Source organism: Arachis duranensis, chromosome 6 (assembly GCF_000817695.3).
Source record: "Arachis duranensis cultivar V14167 chromosome 6, aradu.V14167.gnm2.J7QH, whole genome shotgun sequence".
NCBI lineage: Eukaryota > Viridiplantae > Streptophyta > Magnoliopsida > Fabales > Fabaceae > Arachis > Arachis duranensis.
This window is the reverse complement of record NC_029777.3, coordinates 84,604,453-84,622,969: the sequence shown is the minus strand read 5'-3', so window position 1 is coordinate 84,622,969 and position 18,517 is coordinate 84,604,453. Positions and strand designations below refer to the sequence as shown.

General features: G+C 31.3%; 3 protein-coding genes across 3 annotated transcripts in view; all 3 read left to right on the top strand.

Annotated features, from left to right (window-relative positions):
* The first annotated feature begins 9,094 nt into the window (after nt 1–9,094).
* LOC107494347 (uncharacterized) overlaps nt 9,095–18,517 on the top strand; it is a 13,951-nt gene continuing 4,528 nt past the window's right edge. The window contains exons 1-2 of the mRNA XM_052251274.1: nt 9,095–9,311; nt 10,139–10,367. Coding sequence (XP_052107234.1) covers nt 9,209–9,311; nt 10,139–10,367 — 332 coding nt within the window. The 5' untranslated portion in view covers nt 9,095–9,208. The remainder of the gene's footprint in view (nt 9,312–10,138; nt 10,368–18,517) is intronic.
* Nucleotides 10,572–13,214, top strand: LOC107494348 (uncharacterized). The gene is made up of 4 exons (XM_016115403.3): nt 10,572–10,666; nt 10,791–10,933; nt 11,827–11,997; nt 13,004–13,214. The coding sequence occupies exons 1-4, from the start codon at nt 10,585–10,587 to the stop codon at nt 13,088–13,090; spliced, it is 483 nt and encodes a 160-aa protein (XP_015970889.1). The 5' UTR covers nt 10,572–10,584; the 3' UTR covers nt 13,091–13,214.
* Nucleotides 13,318–15,436, top strand: LOC107494350 (uncharacterized). The gene is made up of 2 exons (XM_016115405.3): nt 13,318–13,326; nt 14,375–15,436. Exons 1-2 carry the CDS (start codon nt 13,320–13,322, stop codon nt 14,695–14,697), a joined length of 330 nt encoding a protein of 109 aa, XP_015970891.1. The 5' UTR covers nt 13,318–13,319; the 3' UTR covers nt 14,698–15,436.

Here is an 18,517-nt window from a genome sequence, read left to right as displayed (position 1 = left end):
ATATGTATTTAAAATATATTTACAAATAAAATACATAAAATATAATCATTTTAATTAAATTACTTAATATGTTATAATTTTAATATTACAAAAAAATAAATAAATTTAAAATAATTTACTTTTATGTATGTATTATAATATATAAAGATTTTTTTAGTTATTTTCAATATTAAAGTATTTTTATATGATAATAGGTAGAAAAATAAAAAAATATTTAAAATCAAAAAAGTTTAAATATTTAAAGATTTAGAAATTTATTTAATTAAAAAGTGATTGGGAATAATTTTTTTTAATTTAAGGAGTAAGACATTTATTTACATAGGATAATTATTTATTCTATTTTTTAAATAAAAATAAAATTATATACTATATAATAACTTTATATACTTAAAATTATTAACTTTTATTCACAAAAATTCGGAGGAGCCAAGACCGAGGGATGGATTTATGTGGTAACTCGTGGGGTAAGTGCCCCATTAGCATTTTGAAAAAATGTATATGTGTGTGTGTGTGTTAAAAAATTATATTTTCCTTCACATTAAAAAAATTTATTAAATTTTGTATTAAAATATTTATTTTATATATTTTTTAATTTTTAAAATTAAATTTTTATACACTTTTAATGTAAAATAGTTTTACATATGTATTTAATTCTGTAACACCATATCATAAAAAATAACTACTTTTTACATTGATTCTATTCGTGTAAATGATCATCTAAAAAAATAGATATAATTGGATAATTATGTAAAATATTTTACACTGTCAGTACATCAAAATTAAATTCTGATTTGTATCTAAAAGTATAATATAAAATATATATTAAATTAATTTAATAAAAAATAAAATATTATTCACTACAACAATTCCGGCACTTTGCGGCGGTTTCTGGAGCCGTTTTGTGGCAGTTTTGAACTACCGCAAAATATTTCGTGGCAGTTAATTAAACGCCAGAAGATGGGGCGCAGGAAAATGATTAGCGGCGATTTTTTTAACTGCTAGAATAACCGCCGCGAAATATGAATTGGTTTCGCGGCGGTTATTACCCGCTGCAGTATGGGGTGAAAAATGATATTTCCAATTTTGCGGCAGTTTGCAACCGCCGCTAAATGCTAGTGAATTGAAAACGAAGTCGTTTTGTGGTGGGTGATAACCGCCGCTAAATATCAGAAAAATGAACAATATGACTGTTTTACGGCGGTTAAAAACCGCCGCCAAATTCAAAATTCCCATTAAAATTTTAGGTTTTTTATTATTTTGTCTCTTTTGAAAACGTCTGTTTATTAAACTTTAATTTTTTTATTTTCAATTAATTTAAAGAAATTGCAACCAAATAAAATAGCCAAATAACATAACAAACTAAACTAAATATATGCAAACATAACATATATAATGAGATTGTCATAACATCATCCAAAATAAAGTAAGAATGCTTAACTTGAAGAAAATAAGCATAAAGCACTAAAGCAACTTAAATGCAAAAGTATCTAAGAATATTGATTGAAATTCAAAATTTTTGTTGCGGGTCGTGATTGTCAGATGAAGATGGCCCTGTGCGTGACGAGTCTGGTGTACTGCCCAAAGCCAGCTCTGCAGCAACCTCAGCTGGCAAATAATTGACTCCTTGTTGTTGGACTAGATATCCCAAGACTTTATGTATCGATTGTCTCTTCGCCTGCTCTTCTTCTAGCTTAGCCGTCAATTCAACATCCACTATCCATAACCACCAATGATGCGCATAGCAAATCGAGACAGATATTTGAAACTTGGCTAGAGAGAACAACTTTTTAGCTTAATTGCCACCTAATGTAAGAATTATTTAAGAAATTTTATAAATGAAAGCTTACAAACGAATGGGATGCAAGTTTCTTCTTGTCCAAAAATGGGAGGTAGTCTTCATAGTCTTCAACCTGAAAAGACTTCTTAGTTTTTGGATGAAGAAAGTTGCCCTCATGACTCGACATTGCATAATTCTACAAAATTTGTATAACACCGAAAGAAATAGATACAGCAAACAATATATTTTAAAAATACACCAAAATTTTAATGTATTACAACTTATAATAATATCAACGAGAAAACAGTATATGAGTTTTTTAAAATCTTTTAATGTTTTTGATGTTCAGAATTTGGCACATTACCGAGACAACATACAAAAACCAAAACCCCAAACTTAATACATATATGGCATAACAACTGATAAGAAAATCATTAACGTTATTCTAGGATTATCAGATTTTCGACATTTGATTCAACTTTTATGGATTCAAAGTGTATTCTTCTTATTTTCAATATTTTTTCATGCTTCAGTATAAAAATTGTCTTCCACTCATTAGTGCTTTCATCTTCATAAGTCTTGATATTTATCACCCAATAAAAATATTTCTCCTTAAGTTTATCTATTATTTGCTTCTGCCTCACGGGAGTTTTGAATTTGTCGAGGAAGCTCATTGTAGGCTGCACCTTTTCCAGAGAGGGACTTTTCTCTCTACCAAAATTTAATGCTGTTGCAACCTCAGTATCTATGACAGCTTCCACCAAATTTTTCAAATCTTCTTCCAATATTGGACTGTCCTAAGATTTTTTCTTGACAGCTTGTGGTTTATCCTCTTGAGAAAGTACAGTCTCCTCACTTGATTGAGTGAATCCAAGACTAAATGATGGTATAGAAAAGTCATTCTTCAATGCAACATTGGCAACTATTATTATTGCATCAGGACTGTTTGAGGGAGTGGATGACTGCATGATGACACATAAAATATCTGAATATTACAAAGAAAATATTGAAAAAGAATTTTAAGAAGTAGAACTTACATATTAGTAGGAGCAAATTCTTTATGAGATTCTTGTTGTGGTTGTTGAGGTTCTTCTTCAGTACATTTCTTTGTTGGAGATTTTGCAACAGATTGTTGAAGTTGGGAGAGACTTCAGGATTACAGAAAAGGAATTTAATTAATACAATCAAACCAAGTGCACCTTAATTTACATGAAATACAAAGAAATATAAATCAAATACATCAAAATTTAAAAAGATATGCAACTCAATAAAACAAGCACAAAATGACAGTATAAGCACTACAATAAATTTCTATGGGCTAGTTACAACATTAATAAAAAGAGGACAACAACACCAAGTACACCTCAAATAACAAGAAATACACCAAAATACAAACCAAATAAACTAAAACTATTAGAAAAGGAATTTAAGTAATACTTACACATTAATAGTTTCTTTTTCTATATCTTCTTCTCTGGGTAACTAATGAGCGGATAATTTATACGCTTTTTGGCATTGTTTTTAGATAGTTTTTAGTATAATCTAGCTACTTTTAGGGATGTTTTCGTTAGTTTTCATGCTAAATTTATATTTCTGGATTTTACTATGATTTTGTGTGTTTTTCTGTGATTTCAGGTACTTTCTGGCTGAAATTGAGGGACCTGAGCAAAACTCTGATAAAAGGCTGACAAAGGACTGCTGATGCTGTTGGATTCTGACCTCCCTGCACTCGAAATGGATTTTTTGGAGCTACAGAACTCCAAATGGCGCGCTCTCAACGGCGTTAAAAAGTAGACATCCAAAGCTTTCCAACAATATATAATAGTCTATACTTTATTCGTGATTAGACAACGTAAACTGGCGCTCAACACCAGTTCCATGCTGCATTTTGGAGTCAAACGCCAGAAACACGTCACGAACCAGAGTTGAACGCCAAAAACACGTTACAACTTGGTGTTCAACTTCAAAAAAAGCCTCTGAACGTGTAAAGCTCAAGCTCAATCCAAGAACACACCAAGTGGGCCCCGGAAGTGGATTTCTGCATCAATTACTTACTTCTGTAAACCCTAGTAGCTAGTCTAGTATAAATAGGACATTTTACTATTGTATTCAGAGTCTTTTTGATCGATCCTGGATCCTGAATTGTATTTTTAATCATGTGATCACGTTTTGGGGGCTAGCCATTCGGCTACGCCTGAACCTTCATCACTTATATATTTTCAACGGTGGAATTTCTACACACCATAGATTAAGGGTGTGGAGCTCTGCTGTACCTCGAGTTTTAATGCAATTACTACTATCTTTTATTCAATTTCAATCTTATTTCTATTCTAAGATACTACTCGTACTTCAACCTGATGGATGTGATGATCCGTGACACTCATCATCTTCCGTCCTTATGAACGCGTGCCTGACAACCACTTCTGTTCTACAAGCAAAAGCTAGAGTGTGTATCTCTTTGATTCCTGATGAACGACGCATGGTTGCCCTCGCCTGACAACCGAGCCTTCCATTCCGTGAGATCAGAATCTTCGTGGTATAAGCTAGAATTGATGGCGGCATTCATGAGAATCCAGAAAGTCTAAACCTTATTTGTGGTATTCTGAGTAGGATTCTGGGATTGAATGACTGTGACGAGCTTTAAACTCGAGATTGTTGGGCGTGATGACAAATGCAAAAGAATCAAGGGATTCTATTCCGACATGATCGAGAACCGACAGATGATTAGCCGTGCCGTGACAGAACATTTGGACCTTTTTCACTGAGAGGATGGAATGTAGCAATTTACAACAGTGATGCCCTACATACAGCTTGCAATGGAAAGGAGTAAGAAGGATTGGATGAAGGCAGTAGGAAAGCAGAGATTCAGAAGGAGCACATCATCTTCATACGCCTATCTGAAATTTCATTCGATGATCTACATAAGTATTTCTATCTTTATCTTCAGTTTATTTATTATTATTATTTGAAAACTCCATAACCATTTATTATCCGCCTGACTGAGATTTGCAAGATGACCATAGCTTGCTTCATACTAACAATCTCCGTGGGATCGACCCTTACTCACGTAAGGTTTATTACTTGGACGACCCAGTGCACTTGCTGGTTAGTTGAGCGAAGTTGTGAAATTATGTTTAGACCATGGTATTGAGCACCAAGTTTTTGGGGCTATTACTGGGGAATCAATTTCGAACAACAATTTAAGTATGAATCACAATTTCGTCCACCAGTAACGTTGTAGTAGTTTGTTGAGTTTGGGGAAGGCTTGAAGTAGGAGCAAATACTTGAAGTGGAACTCTAAAGAAAAGAAAAATGAAAAAGTTATTATGGCATAAACATTCAGGTGCAAATGATTAACTCAATGAAATAGAACATCGAAGGTGAGTTGGAAAACTCACATGTCCAGCGATTCTGATTGAGAATGAGTTTGTTTCGAAAGAACAATGATTTATCCTTTCAGATTATCATTTATTATTCATTTCTGAATAGGAGCGGGTTCATTCAATGATTCCTCTTGTTCGATGAACCTAAAATACACTGAAATCACATCAAAACTACATCACAAGCATTCAATAAAAACATAACTTCTGTTGCATGAAAAGTTACATAGTTGCAATTTTTTTTTTGCATAAAATCTTAATGGACTTTTTTTTCTAAAAAAAAATATGAAATCAGAAGCAGAACATGGTAGCGCAAGAATGAAAGAAACAGTAAGAGAAAAATTTGCATTTTGTCAATTGGTTGATTTACACTGCTCTGATTGCTTGTCTATGTCAGAAACACAGCATCATTTTTATTTACCAAATTTACATGTGGTATTCTAAGGACAAAATAAATATTATTCAGTAAAACTAGAATAATTATATTAGATTTAAGGAAAATTTAGCAAAAAAAGAACTTCAGACAATGAATCTTACGTTGGTGAAGGATCATAGTGAGCTTCCATGGAATGAACCCAGTTTCTGGAATATCAGTGATTTTTTGTTGCATTCTGGAAAAGCAAACAATCATCAGAAAAAAATAGTAAAATGATCAAAATACATCGAAAATTGACAAGCATAGCATTTTACAATGATAGTTTTTGAATCTTACTCATTATGAGATTCAGTTTCTTTTTGTAAGGATGAGTCATCAACAACTTGTTTTCTTTTTTTGGATTTAGTTATGCAAAAGCGAACAATTCTTAGGCAAATGAACACAATAAAGATAGCATTACAATAATAGTTTTAGAATCTTACTCATTCTCAGATTTGGTTTCTTTTTCAGAAGATAAATCTTCAATAATTTGTTTCTTTTTTTTGGATTGCATCTTGGAAAAGCAAACAATCATCAGGTAAACACAATAAAATTGATAAAATAACCAAAAAATAATACTTACATTTTTGTAGGCTTTTGAATTTTTTCTTAAATCTTTGTTTTCTTAATTCCTCACTTTCTTCACTTCTGTTAATACATTAAAAAATTTTGTTAATAAATAAACTTTTGACGAAAAAGTAAAACATAGTATTTTCAATTATAGTTGATGAACCTTATATATTATCAGATTCACTTCTTTTTCGGAAGATGAATCCTCAGTAACGTGCTTTCTTTTTTTGGACTCCATCTTGAAAAAAGAAACAATCATCAGGCAAGAAAACATAATAAAATAGCAAAAAATAAACCGAAAAAGAATACTTACTTCTTTGCCACTCTTTTAGATTGCTTTCTTCTTTTTGGTATCTCCTCTGACTCATCTTCAGAATCGAACTCGGATTTAGCAAGACTTTCACCTTCTGAAGAAATACTCTTCTTCTTTTTTTCCTTCTTTCCTTCCTTCTTTTTTTTTTCCTTCTTTTTTCCTTCTTTTAGTTGTTTTTTCAGTTGTGCTGTTTTCACGATTCCCTAAAACAGAAAAAATATTTGTTTACATAATATATTTTTAAGAAATACACCGAATATAAAGAAGAAATTCTGTTGAGTTACCATCTTATTATTGATCTTAGTATTTATTTTTTGTACCAGCAACTCCTTGGTCCAATGTTGGACCCATGGTGGTCCAGGAATTTCATCTACCGGACTATCTTTGTATGTCGATTCGTAAAAATATACAATCATTAGAGTATAGAGGCAGTCATTAACAACATATTTCTTTTTCAATATGTGCTCTTTAATGCCTTTTATTAGGAAGTTGAGCACATGATCAGTCCAATTTCGTTGAAATATTGCATCCACGTGAAGAATGAGTGGCATGTGAACCGGAAAAATTTTGTTTACCATTGTCTACAACAAGAAGGACATCTGAATGCATAGGATGAATGTCCTCTTGAATTCTATCTGGTTTTTCTCTCCATCGACATTCATCTCCATCATAGAGGTTGATAATTGTGACAAGGTCTTGCCTTGGAAGCTTCTAACAACTTTCTTATTCTTCTCACTAAGTTTTTGAAAGTTAATTTTTGCTGGATAGCGTGGCCCTGCAAAAGCGAAAAGAAATATTTCAATAACACAGATTTAATTTGATAATACACCAAAACTTGATTCACAGAATATATTAGGAAATGGATTTTTACCAGTTATACTTAAGCTAAGGACAGCTGCTATATTTTCTTGGGTGATGTTGATTATACTATACCATGTGTCCAGTCTGTTACGGGACAGATCAAATGAATATGTCAATTATTTCAATAGCTTATGTGGCACATTCATTGGAGGGATATACATTAAACCACCAAATCCCAGTTCTCGAACAATTACTTTTTTGTCCTCGCTCATGTTTTGGAATTTATCATGAATTGATCTTATGGAACATCTCAAATCATGGATTTTCTGTAAATAAATGAGAATCATGTAAATAAACTATATTTATACAAAATAAATTGAGTTGTTCAAACATATATATGCTTACATTATATTTTGTTGCTATTTTTTCTGTAAGGAATAAAAAAAGGTTAATATATTGAAAGAAACCAAATACGCCGAAATACAAACTAAATACGCCGCTATTGTTTTTCGATTATATCATACAATGTGAGATTAAAAAGACATACAATTGAATCAAACATGCATAAAATAATACCAGAAGCATTAGAATAAAATTCGATGGTTTGTTACAAGAAATCGATAAACAAAACTTTTGATAAACAGACAAAAATAGTTGCAAATCACTTAAATATGTACATAATAACATCAGAAGCATAAGAATATTCTATTTTCTAGTTATAGCATAAATAATACACCACCAATTGCACCTAAATTCTGATAAAATACACCGAAAGACAAACTAAATAGGCTGAAACACAAACATGAATACAATGATACCAGAAGCACTATAGACACTTATTTCGAAACATGTACAAAAACACATTCAAATCCTTCAAACACATGCAAATATAGGTTAAACTATACAGCCAACACTATGTAACATTTTTACACCGACCTAATACAGTTATCACCAAATGAAGCGTATAAGGTTACTATGTAGCGTTTTGTGACCAGAATGAGAAAGGAAAAAGTGAGAAAACTGTAAGATTAGTGAATATTATCTTCAATAATCTTTTGTCTTTTTTTTTTCTATGTTTGTTGGTTAAGATTTCTTCAGCTTTGAAACTTTTTTGATTTTTTGTGACGATTTTGAGAGATTTTTTTAAAGGTTTTGATTGTTATTTAAATTTTGAGTGTTGCAGTTTTGATCGAGGGTAAAAAATTGTTTTTTATAATGACGTTCGTGTTATTTGATAATTTTTAAAGTGCGTGTTTATACGTATTTTAATTTGAGGGTTATTTTTGTTAAATTTAAATCAATTTGTTTAAACTTTTGTCAAGAGAACTTAGATGTATGTGTAACAAATCTGTTATACTATGCCTATGTAATACATTAATACGCTTTCCGTTTTAATACTAACTCTTATTTATATCGTTATTACATTAGAGATGTGTGGATAAACAGAATATTCCTTGATGTGTAAATATCGCATCTAATGGGAGGCATGATTGGTTGGCGAAATTTGTGAAAGTGAGAACAAAGCTGAAAGCTGGTAGCGGGAGGACCGGAGAATGGAGATAGACTAGGGACTAAAGAGTAAATTTGGCTTATCTACGTACATTAATAAATGCATTATCTTTGTCTTGTTACTGTATTTATTATTTCAGTCAAAGAATCGCAATCCTAAGAAACATAAAGTCATAAAAGAACATATGATGAGTCGGCGCCATCCAAGAAGAAAGCTGCACTTTGCATTGTACTTGCACTGCCTACTTAAGGAAACCGAACCTTCTAGAAGCCGAGGAAGCATTCTGATCTGGTAGCACACGCCACTTCAGACATTCGTGTATGTCAACTTTTTCATCATGATCATCATATAACAATTAAAAGAGGCCCTGTTTCCGAATACCGAATAATATTACTATTACTCCTACGCGATTTGTATTCATCACATTCATTGCCCTGTGATAATGATGACGTGGTTCTACTCCGCCTCTGCGGCCGCCACTCTCCTCGTCTTCTTCAGCCCCTCACTTGTCGATCTGGATCATCACAAACCCCCTCAACTCCCAGGTCCCTAAAATGGATTTTCTCTTCCTCCTCTTCCACTTCCACATGCACTACTTCATTTTTACAGTTTAGTTGATTCTCTCGCTATTCAAATGGTCCTAGGGTTCTCACAAAAAAAGGTCCTAGGGTTTCTCGCAATCTTGCCCCTTTTCAAATTCCCCTAAAAAAAAAAAATACAAATCCCAGGTTCGATCGTACTAATTTCGAATCAGATGCTAACTCCACGATGAATTCCTAGAATTCAGTCAATTCACCATTCAATCCTAAGTGAATAGCTTATTGGGCCTGGGCGTGTTTTAAGGTGTTTCTCTTTGCTTTCTGTCTCGTAGGGAAGTGAAGTTTCAGGTTAGTTATGCGGCAAGTCTTGGGTATGATCTGTGTTGTTTTTGTGTGATTGGTGCCTCAGTATGTTTCTGTGGTCTGATTGTTGAAGGATTTTGGGAGCTGATGATGGTAGCTAGCTATCAAAATTCAAAAGCTTTGTCTTTTGTTTATTTTGACCTTTTTCCCTTCTTGGGGATTGCCATGATCAATGCCTGTTCTGTTATTACGTTCGATAACCAGAAACAGAACATGATTGAAACATAGTCACTTCTGCTTTATGTTATTTTGTTTTATTTTATTTTTCTTTTTTCTTTCTTGAAAGAAAAGAATCAGGGTGAAAGCTGGCTTTGTCCTCTGGGGAAGAAGGGATGGGTATTCCACTCCAAAATCAAAAGGCACAACTCGCAAATATATTAGAACCAAATTGCTTTTTATATTATTAGTTATTTTGTTCTTATACTTTCCGTTCCTATGTTGTGAAGAATCTAAAGACACTACAAATGCAGGAGTTAGCATTGAAAGGCCGGTGTTAGAGGTCACCCCTGCCCCCCTTTCCGGTCATTCAGCTACTTATGGTGTTGATGTACAAAACACTTTACGATGTGCCCGTGTTGCCATTTATGGCATCTCAAGATTGAATCTTCTGAGCTATGCTAGTTCATTCCACATTTCTGTGGCTCCCTCAGCCGCAATCCCAGAGAGGCTACATAGCCAAGTTCAGGTTTGTCTGCATAGGTGAGTGTATAGCTTTGATCAATGTACATGGTGATAGTATATTTATATTTATTTGCTGTCATCGCATTCCACCTCATTGGTGCATCTCCTGGATTCAACTTATTGCAAAATTCTATGAAGATTGCTTTTTCTTATTAATAAAGTATGTACAGGGACAATTCACTTGGATGGTGTGAGTGCCAAAAGGATGAATGGNNNGGGCGTATGGAGTGCCGATATGTCACCATATGACAAGAGGTACGCTGATGTGAGGATTAATGGTCAAACATCAGTGTCTGTTACAATTGCTCTTGAAGAAGGTATGCTCCTTCTATCTCATAAAAAGGATTAAAGGCAAATAGTTATTCTATTATTAGTGTTTTGTTTATTACTATTGCTATTTTTAATGGTGCTGATTTGTCCATGCTATTAAAATTGTTCCAGATATTCAGAATTTGTGCCTTATTAGTCTTGTACTTGGATTGGCACTGCTGTTGGCTCCAATTATTAGCAGATGGGTTCCATGTTGCCATAGCAGTTCAATGGCTATAGTGATCTTTCCTGTCATTATAATTCTACTATTTCAGGTGTATAAAATTATTTCCTAAAATATACAGATCTCATTTTGTTATATTTATTCTGATTTTTATCATTATTTTGTTTTTAAACTTCCAAGCAACATTTTTTTTAAAACATTCAGGCAATTTTTAATGATGAACCTTGAAATTAAATAAAGTATGGTGTTGGGAAGGCTTAAATTTTGGGTCCTCTCTATTTTGTTCAGCTGTTAATCTCTTATTGTTTAAATGTCACCAGTTTGATTCCTACAGTTAGTAAAACAATGTCAAATTATTGAGTCATCAATGGTATTTTTCTTGTACATACTACATGGAAGCCACAACATCACTTTCCTTCTTTGACCTCCTCTTCCTTTTTCCCAAATCTCCAACTCTTTCCTCCTCCTTGATCTTAGCCATACTCTTCAACCAACTTTCCCATTCTACTCTTGCCTCCTTCTTTCCTCAGTTGAACCACAAGGTCAGCCTAATGGCACTGGCATTCACATTATGGATCAGCAGCAATGTGGCTTAATAAAGGTCGATCCTCCATGCTGCATAATGCCTGCTGAATGTTGGTGGACCATCTTTTCTGGTTACCACAAATATTGTGAATTCCTCCCTCATCCTATATGACTTGGCATGACTTGTCTATTATAGGGATCCATTAGCATACGAATTAGTTTTCATTAGTAAGTGCTACTCATCACTTGATTAATATAAACAGATGAGATAGGGTAGAGGGAAGAGTATCTAGTCATTCGAGTAATTGGGAATGTTGGGAGAGTTGAGAGGTCTCTTGAATATCCTTACTATAATTCTAACTAATCAATAAAACACTGCATTCCAATTCCAGTAATAACAGTTGATCAGTGATATGTTACATTCTTTGTCATAAAATATTTCTCATAATGGTTTTACAGGTTGCTATTGTTGTAATACTGAGCATCATCTTGGCTGGAGCTGCTTTAGGTGATAGAATTGTTAGGAAATTTGTTTTCCCGAAACAAGATGGTACTAAGCATGCTGGGGTCGCTAAGTTTGTGATACTGAAATGGGGAATGCGCATCATAGGATCCGCCTTCATTTTTCAGGTTTGCATTTATGTAATTATAGTTTAGAGAACATGAACTACGCTATGGTTGTTATCCAAAACTCACCCTGTCGTATATGACAAATTTTGCTATGTCAATATGTCACCTTGTGTAATTTCTTATTGATGCATGACAAGATGAACAAATTTTCTTCACGGAAAGTATGTAACATGTTAATGTTTGTTCGTCATTTCACTGGAATTAATAGCCTAGCTTTTTTTGTCTAGCATCTCTATGAAACTCGGTCACTCGAAAATATTACCAAGCTGTACCACTTTTTGGGAAGTTTTTTAACGACTTTTTGGGAAAGCTTTTTAACCTTCCATTATCTATTTATTAGGTGAACCAGCCGTCTATTGATTTTCAGTTTATTTTTATACTGTTTTCAAATATTTAATATACTTTTCACTGTTTTAATAGTATTTTAGAATATTAGTTTTACTATTATGTTGATATATATTGTTTTATTGTTTAATCTAATAGGTAATTGTTCATCAAGAGAGTGGCTTGCACTTAATTTTATTTTCGCCTTTTGCCTTTTATTAATTTACCTATTTATCTAACTATTCACCAATTATAATGTTTGTTTTAAAAAATTTTCCACATAAACTTTGCAAATGTTGCTGTTTATAGAATCTAAATGTACAATATTACAATATATATGAAAAATCTTAGTTTCTTTAATCAGTCACTATGTTGGTTCAGATGAAAATAATAAAATTTAAAAGTACCCTAAACACACAAGAAAAGAAAAACAAAAATATACATTGACAACAACAACAAAATTCTATTGTCCTTAAAATAACTGTAGGTAAAATAATCTGTTGGAAGCCATACACCTGAGGGAGGGAAAACCATACTAATTGTATCTCATCCTTCAGTTTCGGCTACTGTTCTATCATCTTACCAGATGCCAGTTCCTTACATAGTGACACATGCAATTATTTTAAGATTGTTGTTCATTTTCCTACTTATTTTGATTTTACAATTTTTTCTTTTCTGCCAGAGCACGACTGATCCGCCTTTGGCAAATGGAGCCTTGGTCTCGTTTGCAGCTGCTTATCTTATTATAAAGTGTATTCACACATGGTAAGTCTGACTTCTCTTTCTCCATTTTTTTGATCGCATAAAATGATTTTTAATTGGATCCTGTCCAAAACAGTGTTTGTCTTTCTCTGGTTTTTGGGTGTTCGTCCCTTTTACGTTTTCGTTTATAAAAAAAGCAGAATTTTTTTTTTTTTGGGGGGGGGGGGGGGGTAAAGAAGATGGAATTTCCTCATAAATTTAGTGATTCATCATTTGAATTCTTAGATAACAGCTTCATGGAAGGTATGTTTCATGCTCTAATCTTTCTTGAGTAAGATTTCTACATATTCTGCAACAGAACTTTTTTTTTTTGGCTTCTATTTTTTATATTTTCAAGTATTTTTGGGGAATTACTAAGTGTAAACTAGTAATTAAATAAAAGAAATTGAACATTTTACTTACAATAGTGTATGGAATCTGTGGAACTGATTGAGCAAATATTTAGCAGTAAAAATGTGCAATATGCTCCAACTTAGGGAAGAAATGCTATGCTTTCATGTTGACTAAGCTGGAAAAGATTTCTTTCCATTGAGAAAAGCTCACTTGTTGGTTGAAAGCTAATTTTTCTCATAAAATACCTTTATATATACAACAATTAAGTTGTTTATAGTTCATATGTATGCTCTGGTGCCATAATATAGCATTTTGAGATCCGTATGTAGGATTGTTATGTATCATCGGCATGGTTAATGCTGAAGAAGACGGAAAGAAAATGGTTAAAAGTTTAGTACTAAATGTATGATTAATTATTTATAAAAGTTGGGCACTGCAATAAGTTGCTTCTGCAAGCATGATGATCCCTCATGGGTCATGTGAGGGATGTTAATCTCTGTTTTATGCATTGCACTCGGTGCTTCAATATTTGGCATGTACTAAACAGACACTACTAAAAGCTACTTGAATGCTGGATCACTTCATTTGCTGCATTGAATTGATTTCTCAAGAGTCCCCTGTTCACGCATATGGAAATGCTTTGCATTATTGTGTCTCCGTAGTTTTGTTACATTTTTGCTTTCATGCTCTATTTTTTGTTTAAGCCTTTCATTCACCTATATCAATAAAGAAAGTAGAAGAAAAGAGGAAAAAAAAGATGTACATGCTTTGCACGGATTATGTTCTCTAATAAACCTTGGAGAAGTCTGTCTAAATTATTGATTTTCATTCAGATATTTATTACTCAAAAACTGTGAAGTTTCTGGAGCACAGCTTTTCTTGCAATAACAAAGCTGTGATACGCTGTCTGATCCATTTTTTGTTTCTTATGTTGTATCTTCATTTCTTATGTATGTAGGGCACGTTTATATCTCAACCTTTTACAACAACAGAAAGAGGTTAACAGAGAATGAGCGGGTTGAGTCAACCCGAAAATTCACTGATCAAGCTTTAGCAGAGTTGATAGCATCTCCAGCTTTCAGTGCCTGGTTTATTGCGAATGCGGACCGGATACGAGTTGATCCACATGAACCAGCCAAGAATGTCAACAAGTTAAGAGCATTAAAGGAGCTTTCTTCTATGGCCATGGCCTATTGGAGGAGAGTCATAAATCTAAGTATGAGCAAAACAAATACTTTGATTGGAATAATTACAGATCATGCGATTTGGTCTGGAGGGTAAAACCAGTACAACATGCTTGACATTCTAATCCAGTATGACCTTAATCTCACTGCAGAAGTCTCCAGATTCTAAAAATACTCTCAAACTTCTTATCTACTCTACACTTGATGCTCTACCACTCCCTTTGAAGATGGGTTCATGGGTTGAGGCGATTCTTGTATTTTATGATTAGTGTACAGGTTTTTGTTCTAATTTGTATCTGCATAAGTCATCATTTTGGGTTGAATAGAGGGAAATAGTTCAGCATTTACTTGCTCAATTTTATTTAGTTGTTGGTTATGTTGGTCTAGGTGTGTGACAGAGATTCTTCTGTACAATGTGATCAAATGCACCAAGAACCACCCACACAACCACCTGTATCTTCCGCGACCACTATGTTCACAACTTAGTTGCCGTCTGTCACCGTCTATTGTTGAACACCTCCATTGTTTACAATCTTGCTGCTCATGCATCTGCACCACATAAGGTTGACGAGATGATGTAACTGTCTGGGAAAAGGTTGGGTTTTGAAGGAAGGGGAATGACACTGAGAATGTGTTTCTGGGTTTGGGAATGTATATATTATTATTGGAATGGCAGAGCTAGAGATGCATTTTTGAGTTGTATTTTGGAGGGGAAAGGAAACCACACATTTCAATATGTAGTGTATATTGTAATTGTGTAAGCTGTGTGTTTGAGATCCACGGCCTTGATATATATTTTCTTAACCAAAGCAAAATAAATAAAATTTAGATTTAAATGTAGTGTCTACATATTATCTAATGGAAAATTCTAATCAATCCAATCTAGTAATCTACAATGAATATTATACACTTATATGATTAATCAATGTTGTTTGACTAAATGAAATATTACACATTTGAATTTGATTTCAAAAAGACTAAAAAAAATACCTACGAAGTTCATAGTTAAATTTTAGGGCAAAAAAAAAAAACAGAAATAAGCCAAGAGAGAAAATAATTTACGTGAATCAACCAAAACAAAAACTGCTTCATGAATTCACCAATGCATGTTTATATGTAGTTCGAACCAGCTTGGTTCGAACTCCATTTCTACATAATTCAAACCAGCTTGGTTCGAATTACACATAAACATACGCACACACTAATTCGAACCAGCTTGGTTCGAATTACACACAGTAATTTATGGTCTAATTCGAATTATGCTGTTAAAAAATTAATAATTTATTAAAAAAAATTTATTAAAAAATTTATTAAAAAAATAATAAATTAAAAAATTAAAAAAATATATATTTTATTTCATACATTAAAAAAAAGCTAACAAAATATTTAATTACGAGACTTCTTTAAAATATTAATGAGCTATCAATTCAAATTCCATACAATACTTTTCTGTCCATTTTTAATAGCTCATGAACATTTTTTAATAAATTTTTTTAATAATTTTTTTAAATTATACTACAAAAAATATTTTATGCTATGCAAAAAAATTTAAAAAAATGGCTTAAAAAATGTTAAGAGTACTATAAAAATTTGTAATGTTATAATAACTTAGGTAAATATATGCATGTACTCAAATTTTAAATAAAATATTCTACATAGTCAATAATAATTTAGAAATGAAAGAAAATATTTTATTCCATATAAAATAATTAAAAAATATATTTTATTCTATACAAAATAATTTAAAAAAATGGCTTAAAAATGTTACGAGTACAAAAATAATTTTAAAAAATAGCTTAAAAGATATTATGAGTACTATAAAAGTTTATAATATTTTAGTGATTTAGGTAAATACATGATAAAAATATTTTTTCTTTAATTTTTAAATTATTAGTGACTATGTAGAGTATTTCTTTAATGTCCTAAATCATTAGGACATTACAAATTTTTATAGTACTCCTAACATTTTTTAAGCTATTTTTTAAATTATTTTGCATAGAATAAAATATTTTTTGTGGTATAATTTAAATAAATTTATTAAAAAAATATTCATGAGCTAACAAGAATGAGCAGAAGAGTATTGTATAGAATTCGAATTGCTCACCATATAGTTTGAATCAGAGTAATTTGAACTTCCCCATGCGTAATTCAAATAATGTAATATCTCACCATATGATTTAAATAATTTTATTAAAAAATTATCATGAATATTTTTTAATAAATTTATTTAAATTATACCATAAAAAATATTTTATTCTATGCAAAATAATTTAAAAAATAGCTTAAAAGATGTTAGAAGTACTATAAAAATTTGTAATGTCCTAATGATTTAAGACATTAAAGAAATACTCCACATAGTCACTAATAATTTAGAAATTAAAGAAAAAATATTTTTATCATGTATTTACCTAAATCACTAGAATATTACAAACTTTTATAGTACTCATAACATCTTTTAAGCTATTTTTTAAAATTATTTTGTATAGAATAAAATATATTTTTAATTATAATTTTTAAATTATTAATTTTTAATAACATTTTTTAATAACATTTTTTAATAAATTATTAATTTTTTAACAGCATAATTCGAATTATATCGTGTAATTCGAACCAAGCTGGTTCGAATTAGTATATGCGTGTGTTTGTGTGTAATTCGAACCAAGCTGGTTCGAACTTGGTTCGAATTAGTATGTGCATGTGTTTGTGTATAATTCGAACCAAGCTGGTTCGAATTATGTAGAAATAGAGTTCGAATCAAGATAGTTCGAACTACATATAAATATGCATTGATGGATTGATAAAGCAGTTTTTATTTTGGCTGATTCACGTAAATTATTTTCTCTCTTGGCTTATTTCTGTTTTTTTGCCCTAAATTTTAAATGAGTCAAATAACCTTTGCAGGTTCTATTATTGATAGACGTTTGGGCATCTGGATACTGTATGTTTTTTTTTTTGGAGAGAGAGAAGATAAAAAAAAAATAAAAGAGAGGAGAGGGTTAGAGTATCTCCAATTAAGTGTTTATAGAGTATTAATTTTGATATTGTTAAGAAATGAATTGATTTATAATTGAAATTTACATTGAATTGATATATGAAACGAAATTGATATTATTTTAAGAATACAATATTACTTCAATAAAAAATTAATAAAATTTTATTATTTATATAATTATGTTGATAAAATATATAAAATTTTAAATAAACTAAGACTAAATATTAAAAGATTTCATAAATATTTTTGTAAGATTTAAAATAAAATTAAAATTAAAACTAACATTAAAAATGCTCTTAATAAAAAAACGTGATTGAATTTTGAGTTGTGGCACGTGAACTTCTATGGATGAAGTTAGTATAGAAATTATCATGGTTTATGAGTGGGGTTTAAATAATATATAATATTATTCTAAAAAATAATAGATCAGTTAATTCCAGCTAATATTTACAATATTGTTGCAAAATTTGACTAATTTCAATTTAAATTCATAATCAGATTTAAATTTGTAGTTTTATCAATAGATATTAAAATGAACATTACATATTATATTTCGCTAACCATATATTGTATATTCACTATTAAAAATGCACAATACATATTATATAATTATAATTTATATGACAAACATACTAAGTTTTTTTTAACAAATTATATATTATAAATCATAATTTTATACGTTAAATGACATGAGTTATTAAATTTGGTGGTAGTTTAGTTTTGGGCAACGGATATTCAATGATTCATGCTCAGCAGTAAGTAAGAAGATGGAAAGAAAAGGACCTCAACTGTTTGTTTAGATATGGGGAATATGAAGGGAAAAACAGGATGAAAAGATAGATTTTTTGTTGTTTGGATTAGAAGAAAAAACTGAAAATAAAAGAAAAAAATAGTATAGAGTCCATCAAATTTTTTTTCTGCTAAA